Source organism: Histomonas meleagridis, assembly GCF_020186115.1.
Source record: "Histomonas meleagridis strain 2922-C6/04-10x chromosome Unknown scaffold_61, whole genome shotgun sequence".
NCBI classification, from domain to species: domain Eukaryota; phylum Parabasalia; order Tritrichomonadida; family Dientamoebidae; genus Histomonas; species Histomonas meleagridis.
Genome location: NW_027150931.1, coordinates 1,401,712 through 1,423,573, shown reverse-complemented (window position 1 = coordinate 1,423,573; position 21,862 = coordinate 1,401,712). Strand labels below are relative to the sequence as shown.

The following is a 21,862-nucleotide window of genomic DNA, read 5'->3' as shown; positions in this document are numbered from 1 at the left end:
TTCTGTGCAGATTCTTGTGCTGACACAATTTCCTTCTGGATTTTCAAGGGGCACTGGAATTTTAGGGAGTTGACCGTAGTATAGCTTGGGTTTAAACTGGATTTTCTTGGATGGTTTTTTTGGTGAAACCCAATTTTCTTTACTTTACAAAAAAAAATTTCAGTTCGAAGTCCAATTTTTCAATAACTGTACGATCATGTTTTTTGATGTTTCTCTCAATTTCTGAGGCGAATCATTGACGAAATAATTCAAAGAAAATAAGAAATGCCAAATTTTTTGGAATCATTTTACACTTGTTCAAAAGTGCTATGGTTTCGAACGATCAATATTGGTTAAAATCAATTTTTCAACAGGTTCAAAATAAAACCGTTATTTGGAGAAATGCTGCATTCAAAATTCAGTGTGATCTGTTAATTGTATTGAAATAAACTTTTTGTATGTTTTTATTTATCGTGTTTTCTTGGTTGAGAACGATGTCTTCTTATTTCTTTTATTTTTTAACAGGATTTTGATACAATTTAATTATGGAACCTTCTGTCACTTTTTATAATAAACATTGAGTTCCAGCTTTGTGAACATCTTCCGATTGCAAAAACTATAAAACATGCATCAGCAAAAGTTGAGCCAACGAAACGACGAAAAGGCGAAGCGGTTGAAGCCCTCTGTATCGTTTTTGACTGATTTATCAATAAGTTTCTCAAGTTTTCTCAAGAATGTGTTGTTTCTTCTTGGCTTTCCCCGTGCATTTCTTTTGCTCGTTACAAATCTCTCCACAAAATTCAGGTTTAAAGATTTTTGGTGATCAATTATCTATTTCTCAAACTTTCAAACATTACACTTGCCTTACTTCGAAATCAAAAAAGGACATCTACTTTACATCATCATCCCATGAAAAAGCGAATGTATCCATTAAAGTAACAAATTTTATTATTCTAAAAGATAATGAAACCTATTCATTTAATATCAGTGCAGAAAAATATCATTGGCATTTCCCTTTATTAGAATTACCAATTTCATATGTTAAACATTATTTCAAATTCTTTTCTTTAGTACTTAATCATTTAACAATAAAAGAACACTTAGCATTTTCAATGAATAATATTTTCATAAAGAAAATGTTCAAATTCATTAAAGTTATTCAAGTTCTGATGTATAACATTTTTATTTTGGGATTTTTATTATTTTTTGAAATTAAACTTTTAATGAACAAATTGAAAACATGCGAAAAGAAAAAACAAAAAAATGTTTTAATTTTTGTTATATTTTTCATAAATTCCTTTCAAATATTATATGATAATAATTCAACATTAATAATAACAAATTTAAATGATTTTAAAGAAATTGATCAATATAAACACATCACGAAATTTATAAACATTAGTGAAGGAATTTATTCGATTCCAAGTAGTGCATTTTCAGGATGGCCATTAGTTATTTCAGTTAATTTTGGTAATTCTATATCAGATATTGGTGGTTCTGTGTTTTCGTTATGTTCTAATTTAGAAAGGATTATATTTGGCGGAAATGTTACAAGGATTGGTGGTTCAGCATTTTCATTATGTTCATCCATCAACAGCATTACAATTCCAAATTCAGTCACATCGATTGGCAGTTATGCATTTTCATTATGTTCTAATTTAATGATATTAACACTTGGTTCTGGAATAAGAGAAATTGGAAGTTCAGCATTTGGTAATTGTAATTCACTTGAATGTATTTATTATTATGGAGATACAGAACCAAATATTGGAACAAATGCATTTTATAATGTTACAACGACAGTAATAACATATCCAACATATGTAGGAAGTAAATTTGGAAATTTAGATGTTTACAAAGACAACACAGAAGGAAACTGCAGCCCGATTGCAACAATTTCATTTTCTTCATCACACACACTCAGTCGAAGTGATACATTCACTGAATCATATCAAAGTGATTTAACATTTTCATTTTCATATACATTAACATATACATTGACAATTGCTTATTCATTTACATATTACGAAACGCAAACAAGATCGCTTTCATTATCCATAATTAATTCAACATTTTCTTATGTTGAAACAGAATTTCTTTATTATGATTACACAGTTATTATGTATTCGACATATTATAATTATTATTCAAATTTCATTACGATGTTTCACACGAACATTTTACAAACAAATGGACTTACAACTAATGCATTGATTGGAATTGTTTGCGGATCAATTGCACTTGTGTTAATAATTGTTGGAATTGTTATATTCTTAATAAAAAGTAATAACAAAAAACGAAAATCGACATCGACATTACAATTTAAGGATACAACTACATCAAGTACAAAACAAATGGAGGAAGTGAATACTTTAGTTGAAGATATTGTTAAAGAAGATGAAGACAATTGGCTGTGATTTAATGTAAAATAAAAATATATTTTTAATTGATATATTTTTAAATTATTTAAATATTATGAAATGATTCGCAATGAGAAATATTAATCGTTTAACAATTTTTTAAATATAACAATAATTATAAATATTAACATTATGATTTGCTGATAATATTTTTCGATGCTTGTTGAAATTTTCAACTTGAAACACATATGATTAATTTTGTGCAAATATTCAAAGTTTTCTTTTTGCATAAATGTTTAAACCTTTTTGACTTTAATATACAAGCAAGTAGATTCCTCAATTATTTGATATTCTCAAGATGAAGAATTTTATTTCAAAGCGATATAGAACAACGCACAAAACTCACCCAGTTTTTAAATCAATTCATAAACAAAAAAGTTGCTTCATTGCGTTCGAACACAAAGTATATTCATAACATTATATAAAAGTGCGTTTATCATCTTGTTGTTCCCTTGTTTTCATTGATGTTTTTAAACATTAAGCGAAAAATTTAAAGGCAAATAGAAAAATTTCAAGAAAGTAACAAACTTTTTATCATTTAAATGTGAGATTTTCAAGTTTTGTATTGACCAATGTTACTAAGGTCTTCAGCTATATTTCAAATTGAAACATGAAAGCTATTCAATTCCTCCTCATTTTGTACATCTTGAAATTATTCAGAACTCAAATGAAGCTTCGAGATTAATTTTTCAAATACACAAAAATTTTATATATAAAGGACAGAAACAAAGAGGCATTTGCCATCTACGCAATGATAAGGTTCCAATTTTTGAAATAATTAACAATAATTTTTATTAATTTTATGCATTATTTCTACAGAAGTCACTAATTACAATTTAAATATAAAATTCATCTCCGACAATATATGTACGATTCCGTCGAACCATGTTTTAGTATTTAAACAAAAACTTTTCGAATCAGATCTCACAATTTCTCAAAAAAATCATTACATTTGATTAACGTAACCTTCCTCTACAAACCTTGGATAAATATTATAATTACATTGGGAGTTTTTATTTTCTTCATTGGTGCAAAATATTTTGAATCATCCAAATTCAATTGCTTACAATTATCTAACAGCGGTTTATATCAAATAGTTTCTTCTGAAAAAAATCGATTTTAGTTCAGGGCTTAGGTTGAAAATCAAAGGAAACAAAGCCAAAAATGCTTTTGCTGTTGCTCTATTTTTCATGAATTCTTTTCAAATATTTTTCGATGATTGTAATTTTACACTTTTAATATGTAATTCAAATATATTTTACATAAAATGAATATATTTTTATTGGTGTAAAATTTTTGAAATTCCAGGTGAATCATTTGCAAAATCAGTCACATATATTCATTTTGTAACACTGTAAATCACATCGGAAATTCAGTATTTTCATCATGTTCATATTTTGGAGGGAATCTTATAACTCGTAATTCAGCATTTTCACGAAAGTTGCACTTCAAATTCGGTTCAAAACATTGAGATTCAGCGTTTTCTAATTGTTATAATTTAACGATATTAACACTTGGAACATAACTAAAAGAAGCCAGCGACTCGGAATGACGTAACATTTTATTATTTTGGCAATCCAGCACCTTATATTGTCATCAGTTATTACATATATAGGAACAATATTTGGACATTTCCAGTTAATGAATATGCTGTAGTGCGTGTTCACCAATTTCAACACATTCATTTACAAAACCGAATACATTTTCAAGATCTAATTCGTTTACACGACAACGCACATTCACAAAATTTTTACTTTTTATGAGCTGATGTATTTTTTCTTCTCTTTGTTTTCTATAATATTAATTGACATTCTTCACATTATTATATTAAAAGCTTTATTAAAGAATTAGTCGAATTTTTGGTTATTCAAAAATGTATTTCGAAATTTATGAAATCCCATCAAAAGTAAACGATAATAACTTTACAAAGTCAATATAATATAATTACAATTAATTTAGATGTAATAAGATATAGACCTTAATATTTACACACATACATTAATATGTTTCATTTAAAAATATGTTAGATCTTGAAGGAAATGTTGAATATGTCATTAAAAATTCATATCTCTTGAAATTAATGAAATTTAATAACTTAAAACATGTTTACCACCAACAAAGATGTATCATTACGACCACCAGACTCAGTTTTATCGCGTTCATTCATTATATTATTTAAAAGTGGCTTTATAATCATTTAAAGCGCCACCTTTTGTAGGCGCCTTTAATTATTGAAATAAAATTTCAGGTTAAATTGAAAAACCTCAAAAAAAACAACAACAAATTTCTTATATATTAACCGTGTGATTTTTAACTTTTGTATTAGCCGATGTGTATTTGGTTAAGGCCTTCGACTATATCAGGTCTTGAATCATGAGAATTCTTCATTTGCTGCTCGTTTCGTACATTACAAAGCAATTAAGTAACAGTATTATACCAGAAAGCCCATTCCTTACGACTATAAAAATATCAAATATGAAAAAGAACCTTTGCAAAGAAGGACTTGCGCATGGGCACAGCGCAGAAGATCCATTCGTTGAGATTCATAACCAGAATTTTGATATATTTAACAAGAATTCTATTTTCTTTAAAACCAGTTTATTTCCAGATTTCTTGACTGTTACAGAGAATACATTAGTTGTGCTTCAAATATTTAATGACAAATTAAAATTATCAGAATCATATTTTACAATTACCCAAAATAAATCCTTTATAGCCAGTGTGCTGACTGAAGGTAATACATCAATGCAAACCATGAAAAGATGTTATGAGAATCTATCTTTGACCCAGAGTAAATTTCTTTGTTTTTCATTGATGCAAAACGATAAAAAAGACCGACCACTTAAATTCAATGCTTTTACTCGTTTAACCGCCATTTTTTCAATGATATTAGTGGTTTATGTCAATATTTTTCAGAAAAAACCACTTTTTCTACAGAAATTTTTATTGACCAATTACAAATTGAAAACATGCGAAAAGAAAAAACAAAAAAATATTTTAATTTTTGTTATATTTTTCATAAATTCCTTTCAAATATTATATGATAATAATTCAACATTAATAATAACAAATTTAAATGATTTTAAAGAAATTGATCAATACAAAAACAACACGAAATTTATAAACATTAGTGAAGGAATTTATTCGATTCCAAGTAGTGCATTTTCAGGATGGCCATTAGTTATTTCAGTTAATTTTGGTAATTCTATATCAGATATTGGTGGTTCTGTGTTTTCGTTATGTTCTAATTTAGAAAGGATTATATTTGGCGGAAATGTTACAAGGATTGGTGGTTCAGCATTTTCATTATGTTCATCCATCAACAGCATTACAATTCCAAATTCAGTCACATCGATTGGCAGTTATGCATTTTCATTATGTTCTAATTTAATGATATTAACACTTGGTTCTGGAATAAGAGAAATTGGAGGTTCAGCATTTGGTAATTGTAATTCACTTGAATGTATTTATTATTATGGAGATACAGAACCAAATATTGGAACAAATGCATTTTATAATGTTACAACGACAGTTATCACATATCCAACATATGTAGGAAGTAAATTTGGAAATTTAGATGTTGGCAAAGACAACACAGAAGGAAACTGCAGCCCGATTGCAACAATTTCATTTTCTTCATCACACACACTCAGTCGAAGTGATACATTCACTGAATCATATCAAAATGAATTAACGAAATCTTTTTCATATCTATTAACGATCACATTATCTATTACGCATTCATTTACTTATTATGAAATACAAACGAAATCGCTTTCACTATTTACAATCAATTCATCGAATGTTTATATCGAAACAGAATTTATTTATTATGATTACACAGTTATTATTTATTCAACTTATTATATTTATTATTCGAACTTCTTTACATTTATTTATATCAATGAATTCCAAACAAATGATAATAAAACAACAATTATCATCATAATTGTTTGCGTTATTGTTGTTGCTATTATTATAATTTCATTACTTATTATATTATTGAATCGAATTAAAAAATAAAAAAGAAGAAATTGACGAAAATGAAAATGAAGATTCAGAACAACAAAATGATAATAACCAAACAACAAACACATTCACAACAGGAATATCGATTTCGAATATTGAAGAAGATCCATTTGCAGATGACTTCAAAGAAGACAAATTCATTGAGCAAATGTAACTAAGATAAATAAATAAAAAATATCGTGTGTATTATTTTTTCAGTCAAAACCGATCAAGCTGCAAAACGATTTGACTTATTTTGACAATAATTTGCCATAAACAGTTGTTAGGGGCGCCCTGTAAATTTCATTTAAAGTAAACTATATAAATCGGTTTGTAAATGACGAAAACTTCTCCAACTGTTTCCATTTTGCAGAAACAAATTAATTTTATAACAATTCAAAAAATTTTGATAAGGTCACCAAACTCTGGGGAAAAATCCACTAAGAAAAGGTTGTCATTCCTTATAGGCGACGTAAAGTATTAATACAGATGCTGTCAGATTCGGTTTGCGCCTCCAGAATGATTTATGCCAAAAAAATTGAGTAAAAATATTACAGCCAGCTTTTGCAATGAGTAAGTAAATGTAAGAAATTTGATTGTGGTATATTGACCAAAGAATTTACACCAAAATAATTTGCATAATCACTTTATATGATACTGGAGTTAGCATATAAAGAATTGAAAAATATTTTTAAAAATTTTGAGCTCTTCTGTAACTGTTCGTTGATGAGCAATATGTTCTGTCCATATGAAAAAACGCATAATGCGCTCATATTTTTAATGATTTCTTTCTCTATATCTTCTATGAGAACCTTTTACCGTGATATTTCGTGAAGTAAATTATTACAGCCTTGCTAATTAGCATCAAAAATGTTGAAAAACGTAGAAAGAATTCACGAAGAATATAACAAAATGAACTATCATATAACCTCCTCCGATAAAGAAAAAGAAAAGTTTACGATTGGCCGACCGTTTGTTTTGAGAAAAAAAAAATTTCAAAACGAATTTTCATCAAAAATGAAGAATGAAGAAAAGATTATATACGAATTTCCCGATTATTTTGATTTTTTTGACGAAAGAAGATCAAAAGAAATATCAAGAAATCAAAGCAAAAATCAGCAGTTCAGATAAAAATTTTAAAAAGAACAAACGGATTGAATGTTTTCAAGATTCACTTGATATTATTCAAGAATTTTGTGTTCGTCAAGATGGTGAAGATTGGAAACGATATTTAGTTTGTGGTATTTGTTGGATGAGTCAAGATTTAGCCGTTAATATTCGACAGTTACGAATTTTAGTCGACAAATGTAAATCATCTATTAATGGAGCATTATCCAAGATGGGTTATAGCACGTTACCGATTAAATCACAAAACACTGCGAATTTGTTAAATTATATTCCATATTTAAAAGGAAATTTTGTTGAACAACGACAATGGACAGTTCGGCGTAAAATGCAATATTCACCAATTTCATATCCAGCACAATATTTCACTCCAACTTTTGTTTTCTTTCATCCTAACTTTGTTACACCAGAAGAACGACTTCCTTCATCACCAGGTTTTGAAGAAAACATCAATAACGATGAAATTAAAGCAACATTAGGTACGAACAATGAACCACCACAAACAGAGTTAAACTTCGATAATGTTGATTATGATTTCTTATATGACCCATGTACATGTTGTCCAGCATCATGGGCGAATGATGAAAATGAAGAAGAAGTCAGTAGTCATTTCGGGTTTGGTTGAATTTTTTTTTTCTCTTTTTCTTCTTATTCTTTTTTATTCAAAAAAAAATTATTTCATTTTTAATGTTTATTGAAAAATTATTCATGCTGGTTTCATAACGGTGATGGTAGATTTAACCATCTCACTGTTTTCATTGGATGTTTCTTCTGTAGCATTTTGCGTTTCTGAAGTAACTTCTGAGGAAACTGGTTGGCTTTCTTGTTCACCTTTCTCTTCTGTCCCTTGCTTGTTCTCTTCTTCTTTCTTGTTCTTAACAACAGGCGTGCTACTAACTTGATTCGGAAAGATGGTTTGATTCTCTGTTTCGTTCGCTTTTGATGACTCGCAACCCATCCTTATTTTTCTGTCAAAGCAGTTATGACTTCACTCGTTTTGACGTTGAAATTTGCAACTTTTCGTTAGAAAAGATTCCTCTCTCTCAAAAGTAAATAAACTTATTAAAAGTGTTTCGTGATAAATAGGGGTGCCCAATGCGATGTTGATGTTGATGATCGTCTTATTCTATAATAAAATTTTATAATACGTGCCCAAGATACTTGTTCTTTTTGTTTACAATGTGTATAATATAATTCTTATGAAAAAATTCCTTTCTTTATATGTTAACAAAATTTTCTTCCTTAAAATCAACAGCAAATGGATCTTCTTCAATGTTACTAGTTTGTGTTTTATTAAAACAATCATTAATTTCAAGTTTCGACTTTTCATTTTCTATTTCATTTACTTGATTTTCGGAGTTACTCAGTTTTTTATTATGCTTATGAATGACTAATATAATAACTAATATAATGACAATAACAACCACAACAACTACACAAACAATAATAATAATTAATGTATTTGATTGATTATTTCCATCTGCTATTTGTTGTTTATAAAAAAGAGTGAAATAGTTAGAATAATATTCGATATAAGTATTATACATAATAATTGTGTAATTATAATATATGAAATATGTATTAACATAAGTATAATTTGCATCAATTAAAGTTAGAATATTTGTATATGATAAATATGTATTTTGTATCAATGTTTGCGTAAATAAATGATTATAAGTTAATACTAATGAAAATGAGAAAGTTGTTTCATAACCAATTAATTCACTATATGATGTAATTAAAGTATTTGATTTTGTAATTGTGTTTGACTGAGAAAATGTATTGGATTTTGTATATGTATCTGAACTTGAAAATGTTTCTGTTGATGGGAGACATTCATCAATTAATGTTCCCTTCGATATATTTAATTCTCCGAATGTTTCGCCTTGATATGATTCTAATGTCATGACTGTTCTTGTTATAGAATTCTCAAATGCGATACCACCACTTACTGTTGGTGGCGTTTCTCCTAAAAAATATACGCATTTTAGACAAGAACAGAAACTAAATGAAAGATAACCAATATTTCGTACACTTTCACTAATTACAATTGTTTCTAATTTAGAATTACGAAATGTGTACCATTCAATATAAGTTACAGTACCAGGAATATGATATGTTTTTGATGAGTTTCCAATTGGATAACTGGCTATTTTAGTAATATTTTTATCATATATAACACCATCATTATTGTAATTTGAGTAGTATGGATTATCCTCAGAAACTTTAATAAACTCAAGACTTGTACAGTTTATAAATGAATTTGATTGAACTTGAATAACAGAACTTGGAATAGTAATGTTTTTTATACTTATGCATTCTTGAAACGCATAAGATCCTATTACTGAAAGACCATTTTCAATAATTATTGGATTAGCACTAAAGCAACAACAAAATGCATTCACATCAAACGAATAAAGTGTACTGGGAATTGTAATATTTTTTAATGAAATACAGTAATAAAATGCTTCTTCACCTATTGTTCTTAAATCTTTTCCAAAATGAATATTTTCCAAATTATAACAGTATGCAAATGCGTAATCTAAAATATTTACAACCGAATTTCCAATTTGTGCAGTAATTAATGTTGCCCAACTTCTGAAAGCTGATTCACTAACTTCTTCTACATCAGAAATTATTAAATGTTCAGTAACATTCATGTATTGATTCGTTATTTCAGTTGAATTTGTTATTGTAAGAGTTTTTGTGTCTTCATCAAAGATTTGAAATGTATGATTAAAAAACAAAACAAATAAAAATAATTTACATTTATATGCTCGCTTATCTTTATTCCTAACTTCCCAAAAGAAATTTATTTTCGAAAAATATTTTATTTTGCTAAGAAATAAAAAAATACTCATAGATTCATTCTTAAACATTAAACATAAAATGTTCTTTAAAAAATAATGTATTAAATCAAATAAATCCGATAAAAATAAAATTAATTTGGTAATGAATTCGAATTGTTGTTTGTGAAATAAAACGTTCATGTACCTTAAATTTGCTTCATCACCTGCTATGTAATCTTTAGTAATTTTGCTTATCCCTTTTTCGACTATTTTTTGAAATGGATAATTAAAAAAATGTTTTTTTATGAGAGCCTTATCCTTATCGCTGCTTGCATATGCAGGGGTTATTGTTACCATTAATAGATATAAAACAATTCCCTTCATGAATTTTAGAAACGACAAACAACTTCAATAACAACCTCTAAAAACCCTTCAGAAAACAAGCATGCTAATTCAAAAAGTAAACACATGTCGCATTCAAAAAGCCAATCAGATAACATCTTACGTTAGATGGGATACCGTCCATGGATAACCCCTTTCTTAAGGATTTTATACAATATTATAATATTATGTAAAACATATAAAGTCAATGCTTTATGACATGAATCTTCGGCCAAAATTAATTTTTTACCAAGATATTTCTGGTTTATTTTGATTTTTTTGAATTGACTGTAAAATAAACTACTCAATTATCATACCATTCAATTTTATCTAGGGGTTGTTCGATGGTAAAAAGTGTGGATAACACGCACTTTTTGGGCGGTTTTTTAACAACCGTTAATTGATAGTCAACTCAAATGGCGCATCAGAACAAAAACAACAAAAAGAGCTTCACGCCTTATCATAGAGCGTTTTTATGGCCAACTCAGTTTCGATTTTCAAGACAACAAACGTGTTTGTGATGAAGTTGCAACAATCCCATCAAAAAGAATGAGAAACAAGATTGCAGGTTATGTTACACATTTAATGCGCCGTCTTGAGCGAGGCCCAGTACGTGGCATTTCATTCAAGTTGCAAGAGGAAGAACGCGAAAAACGTGATAACTGGCCAAAAGTTTCTCAACTTGACCAGCCAACCATCAGCGTTGATGCAGACACAAAGGCAATGCTTGCTGCAATTGGTCTTGACAAGATGGAAGGTGTTGTTGTCAGAGACAATGTTCGTCGTCGTAAATAAATTTATATATTTTTCCTAAATTCTTAATGCACAATCTTTTCTTAAAGAATTTAAGCTGATCTTCTTATAAAAATTAATTTCATTATGAAATATATTTTTTGATTATTAAAATTCATGTAAGATCGCAAAGTCCTCTTGTAAGGTTATTCTCAAAACTGGTATTAAGCTTTGTCATAACATTTCGTGTTAAAAATCTCTTGATTTTTTCATTTTTTTTTTAGTGATTTAAACGGTTTTCAAACTGGCATATGGGAGAATTTCATTTACTAAGTGATATCTACAATTGTTTTGCAACTCTTATGCATTATCCAGTTGAACAATTTTGTTCATTTCAATCAGTATTTCCGAGATTACAAGCAGCTACAATTAATCATCTTGTAAATCCATTACCAGATATTTGTTTCTTCAAATCTGCATTTCCATTTATTTGTGGGTTAGGAAAAGCAAAAACAGACATGACAAACATTGAAGCTACTGTACCTTTAATATCATTAAATACACTTCATGTTATTACACATTCTTTTAAAAAAGTCAAATATTGGGAACTCAGCAAAGATGACAGAAATGATATTATCGGATTTCTTCGAGCAATTATTGATGTTATTGGAACTATTAAATCCAAACTTAATCAAGATAAATCCAAAATAACTGATTTGCTTGATGACATTGAAAGAATGATTGACATGATTGATAAAAACTCCGAAGAGAAAGTAACTTTTAAAACTATTCTTGCAACAACTACACATGAAACTCAACTTTGCACACGTTATATCAGATCCAGGTTCAAATCTTTGTTTAGTAATTCGGATTATTCCACATTATTCCCATATTTAATGCAAATTTCACTTGATCTTCAAACCTTTGGTTTATTTGCATTAGTTGAAAATCAATATGAAGAATTTGAAGCCAATGAAGCATTTTACTTGAAAGCCATCAAATGTCTTTTTGAAGGTGATCAAGACAATTCAGTAAAATTACTTAAAACATTATCTGAAAAATTTAATAAGTTAAGTAAAGCCAAACAAGTTTATTTAAATAGTCTTTACGCAGCAGCTGCTACTTCTGTAGCTGATTCATCTTCAAAACTTTCAGAGGAGCTGATTAAAACCAAATTTTCCAAATGCTATGAAACTTTTTCAATTCAAGAACCTGAAACCGTTCCTGTTCAATTTTCAGAGTCTGTGATCAGCTTATTGAGTACTTTACAAAACGGCGAATCAAATCATGACATCACCAAACAATTATCTGAATCTCTAATATCATATACAGATAATCGTAAATTACAATGGATTTGTAATTGCGCCATTACTCTTCAAGATTTAGAGATCGGATATGTTTCACTTATGGGTGCATTTTTACCATTAACTATTACCGAAAGGATAAAACATTTTACAACATTTATTAACTCAATACAGCAATGTTTTATATATGTTGAATCACAAATAAAGAACAAGATTCAACAAATTAATTATGATATCCCACCAATAATTGCAGAAGAATATAGTAATGTTGATGAAATCAAAACTCTTCATGATGCAATGCATTCTTTTGTTATTTATACGACGATATTATCATCCATGAAAGAGAAGAATATTAATGATGAAACCTTATTAAATAATATGACTAATTTGTCAATGTTATTATGTTCTTGGTTCATAGGTACATCGATTGCATTACAATCTACGATTATATCATTTGTACCAAATTTAATTCGATCAGTTGAAAAACATATTACTATTAAGAAAGAACAATTAGAAATTATCCATCATTTGTTCGATAATATATCAATGATTTCATTTGATATTACATCGCCAAATAATATCAAAGATTTTATTGAACTTGTTTCAAAATGTATGTATGGAATGTTGCCTTTAATTAATGAATTAATGAATGAATCACCAATTTCAATCATTTCTTCTGAAGAAGATTTCACACAACTTTTAGAATATGCAAATATTTCATTTAATTTATTTAACGAGTTACAAAAAGCAATTGAAGTCATTGACTTTTCATCAAAATTATATTTAAGACAACAAATTCGAAGTTTAATTAATCCAATTTCAAATAACATTAATAATATCTTAAACACTTTAGAGAAAAAAGATGTATTAGAATATTATATTAATGAAGCACAAGTTAATATAATGAGTTATATATTCGGATTATCTATAGTTGATCGAAACTTTGATAAAAATTTGGCCGAATTTTATGTAAACTTATTAAAGTCGTCAAATTTGAGTGAAATGAAAGACATCATTGAAAACATAAATAAAGTATTGAAAGTGATTTTACAACAGGCATCGGCGGTTGATGTCACCCAATCGATGCTTAATCAAATTGATATTAATTCAGAACAAGATATCACTAACTTAATACAAATGATTACTAATCCTACATTACAAGAATCATCCAAACAATTAGTGATTGAAATCTTAAATTTGTTTAAAGATGAATCTAAAATTTTACGAAATCAATATAAAAATCAAATTCTTTCATTATTAGCATTACGTGTTAATGGTTATCAACAATATGAAATCAGTAAATTAATGAATATTACAGATGACGAATTGATAAAGAATTCGATATCAATCTTTGCATCATTACCATTAAATGCGCCGAAATATTCGAAAGAAATTCAACAATTTTCATTACCATTATTATATCAAACTGATATATATCAAATGCGTCAATCATTACGAAACACTATTAGCTTCTTAACAATCACTATACGTATTCGTGAATCATGTCATATCTTTTTAGAACATTTACATGGAGAAGATACAGATGTTAACAAAGAAATTTATGAATTAGTTCAATCATTAGAATTAAATAATATCATTTTATTATCCAAAAACAAAAATCCACATTTAAGATCAATTTATGATATTTGTAAATTATATTCATATTCAAACAAGACACAATTTAATGAGAAATTATTAGAGAACAAATCGAATGAAATATTTGAGTCGAATGATTTAAAACAAATCGAAAGTATTACACAATCATTATTACTTGAATATATTTCTACATCGATAATTAATAATTGTTTTCATATTGATATATTATTAAATATTAAAGATACAATAATATCATTAAATAAATATCTGAATGATCCTACAAATGAAAACAAAAGAGAATTATATAGCGCTTGTTTAATGTTCACAACGGAATTTAATCCAGTTGGGAATATAAATGAAAAATGGTGTATCATTTTCGGATTTTGTCTTTCATACATCGAAAACATGAAAGAAGATGCTTTAAATTATATAAAAATTTGTGATCCAAATAATACATATCAAACATTTATGGAATATCTCGATTTGGTACATGTATATGATGAAACTAATCGACGTAGTCGAAAACAAAGTAAAGAACCTGTACAACCGATAATAATGAAACGATTTATAAAGAAAACACGTAAACCAGATCCAATTATTATACATAAAGTAATTAAACGAATTATTAAAACTAAAAAAGATAAAAACTCATCAACGAAATTTAATAATATAAATATTAATTCGAATTTAATAAAATTAATCGAATTATCAAAATTAATCGAAAATTTGTTTGAACGAATTAAAAAAGAATTTGAAAAACTTCAAAATGTTAATATGAAATTAGTAAATGAATTCATTGATAAAACTAAAGAATTAATAAATTGCTTAAATCAATCAGCAGATTTACATTATATATTATTATCTTCAACACTTGAAAACATTATCGAAAACATTAAAACTTCAACTGATGAATATGATGATTACTTAATAAATATAAAACAAATTTTAAACGATTTAATATTAACTTCATTAAAGAAATATGGAATTACGAATTTAGCGTTTTCCGAAATTATTATAATGAAAATAAAACTTGAAACATTACAAAACGAAATAAAAAATAAAATTTTAGTTAACGAAATTCAAAACAAGAATTCATTTAATGAAAAAATCATTAAAAAATTCTTAAATGTTTTGGATGAAATCGGAATTTTATGTAATTTAACTTTGGATCAAATCGAATTCATCATTAATAAAGGAGAAATATTTAATGATGAAGAAACACTTGTTAATTCGATATTACAAACATCTTTATCATCACAAATGATATATTATATGTTAGAGATGTTATATAATGAAAACGAAAATGATAATAACGAAATGAAACTTAAAATTGTCGCAATTTGTACTGAGTTAAAACATTCGCTTTCACATATATTAATTGGGTTAAAGACAAATAATAATATGAGCGTAATATTAAATAAGAAAATCGAATCTGAAGTTAATAAAATTGTATCCGAATTACAAAACATAAAGAACGAAACTGAAAAATTATGTTCAAGTGATAAAACTGTGAAAGAAGAGCCGAAAAAGAATTTGTCTTTGGCCGTACAAAGAAGAAATGCCGGCGCTGCTGTCACTAAAAAGAGAAGAGAAGTTGAAGAAGTCGAAGAAGAAATTAAAAGACTTAACAGAGCAATTGGAACAAGAAATTGGAATAAATAAAAAAAATATTTTTTTGAAAAAGTGACGTCATGTAAATTAAAACGATGAATTCATTCGTTTAACCTTCTCAATTTTCACAAAAATCAGCGCATATTAAAACCGGTGTGACCACAAAAAGTCGAAAATTTGTTTCGAATTGAACCACCTTTTGATCGACTTTAATAGAATGTTATCAAAACTGTCAGATATCAAGTTTACAACATATATTTGCTTAAATTTGAAGAATTGGAAAGAAATTATCAGATGAAATTCGTTTATTTAGATTAAAAAATATATTTCAATAACGACAATAAAGAATAATAATGAGAATGATTATTATATTATCGTTTATTAAATTGATCAGTACAAAACTGATAAAGAAACGATAAACATTTCAGAGAGTTAAGTTTAACAAAGTTAAAAACTATGATTGACCTCTGAAATTTGTATATCAATTTTATTTGAAAAAGTTGTTTCGTTTTACGCGGCGAATAAAACCGACAAATAAAACATGAAGCCAGCATGCAAAACATATATATACATTAATATTCCATGTCTAAGTGGAACTATAAAAGCAGACATATCTTTTAGTGAAAAAGTATCAGATCTGATTGAAAGAGTTCTTCGAGATTTCGGAATAAAAGAACATACAAATTTCAAACTTTTTGGGAAAACAATGAATTTCCAAGTTATACCAAGCCAATATAATTGCTGCGCTCTTTTTGCTTCATCATATGATTCTTTTGTTCTTCAAAGTATTGATTATGTTCCAGTCAAAGTTTATTATGAAAATAATGTAACAAAAATTGACTACAATCCAAAAGCACCACTTTCAGATTTAATATCTATTGCAGTCAGTTGTTTATCAATTGACATTAAAACAAGTTATTATCTAGCAATTGACGCAAAAACTAATAACATATGTCCATATGATTCGCCTATAACAGGTGTTAATTCCATTATATTAATGCCACTGAATTTATTTTTGTCAGGGATTTTATTTTCACCAAATGAATTTCCCACACAAAAAGAAAATACCTTCATGGCTCTTCAATGTCTTTCTAGTTGTTTTTTCTCGAAACAATTTTCTAATGTCCTTTCAATTCTTAATTCACGCTCACAATCCACTTTTCATTTTCAAAAACTTACAAGCAAGCGTACTAAGGAAATATTTTCATTGTTTATGGAAGGCAAAGATCTTTGGCAAATTCCATCCGGAGAACTTAATTCGTTTACTTTTATGCTTCTATCATCATCCGAGAAACCGTTAATTAGTGATCGTCTTCACTCTCTTTCAATTGAAGCAATTCAGAGGAAAACCGACATCGAGCGCATTGAATTCATATCGGTTATTGTATCGTGCATGCCCGTTGCCACCTATTTCATATTGCTTGAATTATCCTTAATCTATGGTGGGATTCAAAGTAATGAGACGACACGACGACGAGTCATATGTCTTGTATCGAATCTTTTATTTCCGAAAACCATTAATCGAGGGAATGAAATCAAATTTGTTTCATATTTATTTATGTTTTATTTCATCATATTTAGTATGCCACAGAAAACTAGTCATATTCTACGTATTAAGGATGGAAATATATATTTAGCGCAAAAGAATTCCAAAGGGAAATATGAAATTTATTCGCCGAATGGACCCGAAAACATTAAATATAATGACACAAATGATTATGTAATACATTTTAATGTCACTGATATCATTGATAAGTATTGTTATAATGAAGATAATGATAATGATGAAGAAACTGAAGACATTACAGAAGACTTCGAAGCATTTAATCAAAAACTTACATTTTTAACAAAACTTTTTAATGAATTTAAAGACGTCGAAACTCGAACAAGTTTATTTGCTCGACGTAAAACAGATTCGTTCGTAAGTAGCTCAGCTTACCAAGAAAAACGATTGCGATTAAAGAAATATCGAACAGAAAAGCCACAAAACTGCGAAATGTCGACAAGATGTCATTCGCAAGTTCTGTTTCAAATTAATATCAATGATAGCGTAAAGGCAACACAAGAAAAGAATAAAATGTACGACTTCAAAATAGACGAAAATAATAACTTGAAGCCAACTGAGCTGAAGAGAAGGAAACCACCAATAATGGGACAAAGAAGAAGATCAACAAAAGGAAAACATAGCGAGAAAATTAAGGCGAATGAAAACGTAAACGAAAGTATACTAAATGAGAAACATAGCGATGACATAAATGGAAGCATTCTGAACGAGAAACAGAGCGATGTCCTAAATAAAGATAATGGAGACGAAGACACGAAAGTTAACGAGTTAGAACAGAAAGAAAACATTCCGAACGAGAAACAGAGCGATGGCAATGAACAAGAAAATGAAAATATAGAAGAAAAACACAGCGGTGAAGAAAATGAGAAAACTCAAATTAACGAATTAGAACAAAAAGAAAATGAAATTCTAAATGAGGAACATAGTGACGAAAATGAAAAAGAAGATAACATAAATACAGAAGAAAATGAAAAAACTGAAATCAATGAATTTGAACAGAACGAAAATGAAATTCTAAATGAGGAACATAGTGATGGCAATGAAGAAAATGTTACAAACACAGAAAATAAAGAAGAAAATGACAAAATTGAAATCAACGAATTGGAACATAACGAAAGTGACAATCAAATCAGCGATGAAAATGATGCAAAGCGCAGCGATAATGGCACGCAAGAAAGTAGCACAGAGAACAAAGAAGAAAACAAAAGTGATAATGCTAATGAAGAAGACATTGACAGCGACAGCAGTATCGTCGAAGTCAGACTCATCGAGTACAGCAGCGGCGACGAAAGCGGAAGCAGCAGCAGTAGTTCAAGCAGCGATATGGAAGTCGAAGAGGAAGACGAAGAATTTTAAATAATAAATTTTTTGTTGAGGATAATTTTTATATAATTTTATTGTTTCATGGGATTACACGAAATGTTTTTATAGTTACAGCACACGAGGAATTGTTTAATGTAATTTACATGATGAGAAAACTGGAGTAAATTTCACAAAAAGTATTAAAAACGCGTATCGTCATGCCTTGTGAGTGAGGACGTTAAGTGTCATGGTTAAACGTTTTCTTAGCTGGATCGACAACGGTTATTTCTTCTTTTCGAAAATGATGAACGCACCACAGAACCCACGATACCAGCGTTTGAAAGGAGGCTGGTTTGTAGGCCCAGAGGAATACGCCCAGATGGGCTTTACACTTGGTTTGCCACCTGGCTTTTATGCTCCTGATAAACCTGAAATCCGCGAACTTGTCGAAAAAATCAAACCACAAAATGGTATAATCCTTCCATCCTCTATTACTGCCTCTACACAATCCATCCAGAATGCCAAGAAGACAGTTATAATTAGTAATGTTCCACTTGGCATTACACCTGAAGCCATCATCAATAATGTCAACAACCAACTTCAAAGGCGAAAGCTTGTCTCTGATCCAGATCCCATTTTAAGCTGTGAAATCAACAATTCGAAGTTTACAGCCTCACTTCAAATGCGAACCCAAAAAGATGCCGAAGCTGCAGTTCAACTTGGTACCATCATAGAGAACAAGCAGCTCCTTACCATCTCATGGGGCAAGAATCCTGATGCACCAATTCCCAAACAAAATCCAAATGTGTCACTTATCCAAAACAATGTTCTTGATTCCATCATTGTTGATTCAGTTCTTCCACTACCATCCACTCAAAGCCTCTTAAAAGCCTTTGAAGCCGATTTTGAAGTATCATCAATAACCCGTCCAGAAGGCTTTGAGCATGCCATTGTTCAACTCCGGGATCCCTCTCTCACCGACGTTGCCATTTTCCGCCTCAACGACACCATAGTTGATGGAGTCAAACTCAGAGTTCGCCGCGCATTTATCGGCGAGAATGAAGGTCCGAACTTATTAGACAAATCCGAGCGCCGCAAGATGGACATCTCGTGCGGGCCGTCCAACATGCTTACGGTGCTCAGCCCGTACATGCGCGAGAAACCGTGCGTCGCGGACGTCCTCAATCCCGAAGTCCCGATCACAGTTGTCATCCACGAAGAGACTGAGCGCCTCCAGCCGAGCACCGGCGCGACGCTTCTGATATATAACGTTGCGCCGCAAGTCGCGCTCTACGATAACGAGGAGTGCATCGACATCGTAAACGACATCCGCGACGAGTGCAACAAGTACGGGCGCGTGCTCGACTGCGTAGTGGATCGTTTGGTCACTGAGCCGCTGCCGAGCGATTACGCAGTGGTAAAGGTGACGTTCGAGGACAGTAACGACGCAAAAGACGCGCAGATAGCGCTCTCTGGAAGGAGATACGCAGGAAGACTTGTGATAACGCAACTGATTGATTAAAATATGGATTTTTGTGATGTTAATGGAAAAATGTGTAACATATTCTGAGGAATGAAATATAATATTTATTTAAACGAATGGAGAGAAAAGTATTTTATCAAATTATAATTTAATGTTCGATATAACACTTTTATATATATTTCCTATTTGTTCAAGTTGCTTCAAGAAGTAATTTTCCTATTTCTGTATGACCTTTTCTATTGATGATATAAGTGTTATTTTAAATACTTTAATTAATTTCCAAATATATTATTTCGAAATCAATTATTATTAATAATAATTATTAAAATAAATATAATATAAAACATATAAATATTTCTGGCATTAATATCAATTTCTTCTTGTTCAAGAAGTAATGTAACGATTAACATATTACCATATGAAGATGCTATTATATGTGTTGTTTTAGATATTTTCGAATATTTCCAAATATTATTTAAAAATTTGAGAATACTAAAATAAATTGTAATAACATCAATTCCTTGTTTTATAAAGTATTTAATCAATTGTTTATATTTATGAATTGATGCCCATATAAAGTTTGATGAAGTGTCTTCTCTAAAAACGATAAAATTTCACAATTGATCTGTTTTAAACAGCATATACCTAATTTATTTAAATCTTTGTTGATGATTAATTTCTTTCTTTGTAAATCATACTCAGATAACGCAGAACGATTACTCTAATCATTGAAGTAATATATTATCAAACTTCGGAATATTCATTATCATTTTCACATATATATAATAAAAATAAAAGAAATTTATCACCAAATATTTACTTTAAATAATTTCATTCTTCACAAACATTTTATATTATTTTTCCAAATACATTTTCCACAAAGTGACTGCGCATTTTATGAATCTTTTCACGTATTCCTTTTCCTCATTTACACACAATATTTCGACCAATTTCTCGTCTGTCACGTACGACCTTATGTAGTTCAAGAAGCAGAACACGTTCGGGTTCTTTGCGTGCGCAATTTCGAATATAACTCTTTCGTCACCGAATTCTTTTAACAGTTTCATAGCGTCCAAAGTATATTTCAAGTTTTCGGAAGGTTTTTCATTGGTAATTTCCTTAAAACAATTTATCACTTTTTGTAGAATTTTTTGTTTCGAAGTTTTCAACTTTTGGTTCTTTAATATCGAATTATTATAATAACTTTCGAGCATACTTTCGATTTTGTTCTTTGCCATTTTCTGGAAGTTATACATCATATCAAGTTGATCGATATATAACGAAGCTATTAATCTTTCGATTAACAATTTATAGTTGTCATTAATTGGCAAAGTTTTAACTCTTTTATCGAATCCTTCATATAAGTTAAGTATTGTACTCTTCGATTGATATACGTCATGACTATTAAAGTTAAAATCATTTGGATAAAGTTCAAACAAAAATGGAATAATTCGTCCTTTGATATATATATTCATCAAATATAATATTTGTCGAATGATATTATTCTTTTCATTAATAATCGAAAATACTGCGGTGAATAATATCTCCGAAAGTGATTTTATCTTTAA

At 29.0% G+C, this 21,862-nt stretch overlaps 5 protein-coding genes across 5 annotated transcripts; 4 read left to right on the top strand and 1 right to left on the bottom strand.

The window, feature by feature from the left end:
• Positions 1 to 7,860: 7,860 nt before the first annotated feature.
• Positions 7,861 to 8,157, top strand: GO595_010478 (uncharacterized protein; the record flags this gene model as incomplete). The annotated part of the gene is made up of 1 exon (XM_067913161.1): positions 7,861 to 8,157. One exon carries the CDS (start codon positions 7,861 to 7,863, stop codon positions 8,155 to 8,157), a length of 297 nt encoding a protein of 98 aa, XP_067769216.1.
• An 81-nt stretch (positions 8,158 to 8,238) lies between these two features.
• On the bottom strand, positions 8,239 to 8,490 carry GO595_010477 (uncharacterized protein; the record flags this gene model as incomplete). Its single annotated transcript, XM_067913160.1, has 1 exon — positions 8,239 to 8,490. The coding sequence occupies one exon, from the start codon at positions 8,488 to 8,490 to the stop codon at positions 8,239 to 8,241; it is 252 nt and encodes an 83-aa protein (XP_067769215.1).
• A 2,761-nt stretch (positions 8,491 to 11,251) lies between these two features.
• GO595_010476 (40S ribosomal protein S17-B) lies at positions 11,252 to 11,497 on the top strand (the record flags this gene model as incomplete). Its single annotated transcript, XM_067913159.1, has 1 exon — positions 11,252 to 11,497. The coding sequence occupies one exon, from the start codon at positions 11,252 to 11,254 to the stop codon at positions 11,495 to 11,497; it is 246 nt and encodes an 81-aa protein (XP_067769214.1).
• Positions 11,498 to 17,527: 6,030 nt separating this feature from the next.
• Positions 17,528 to 18,865, top strand: GO595_010475 (uncharacterized protein; the record flags this gene model as incomplete). Its single annotated transcript, XM_067913158.1, has 1 exon — positions 17,528 to 18,865. One exon carries the CDS (start codon positions 17,528 to 17,530, stop codon positions 18,863 to 18,865), a length of 1,338 nt encoding a protein of 445 aa, XP_067769213.1.
• Positions 18,866 to 19,058: 193 nt separating this feature from the next.
• GO595_010474 (Splicing factor U2AF 50 kDa subunit) lies at positions 19,059 to 20,333 on the top strand (the record flags this gene model as incomplete). Its single annotated transcript, XM_067913156.1, has 1 exon — positions 19,059 to 20,333. One exon carries the CDS (start codon positions 19,059 to 19,061, stop codon positions 20,331 to 20,333), a length of 1,275 nt encoding a protein of 424 aa, XP_067769212.1.
• Between the last annotated feature and the right edge of the window lie 1,529 nt (positions 20,334 to 21,862).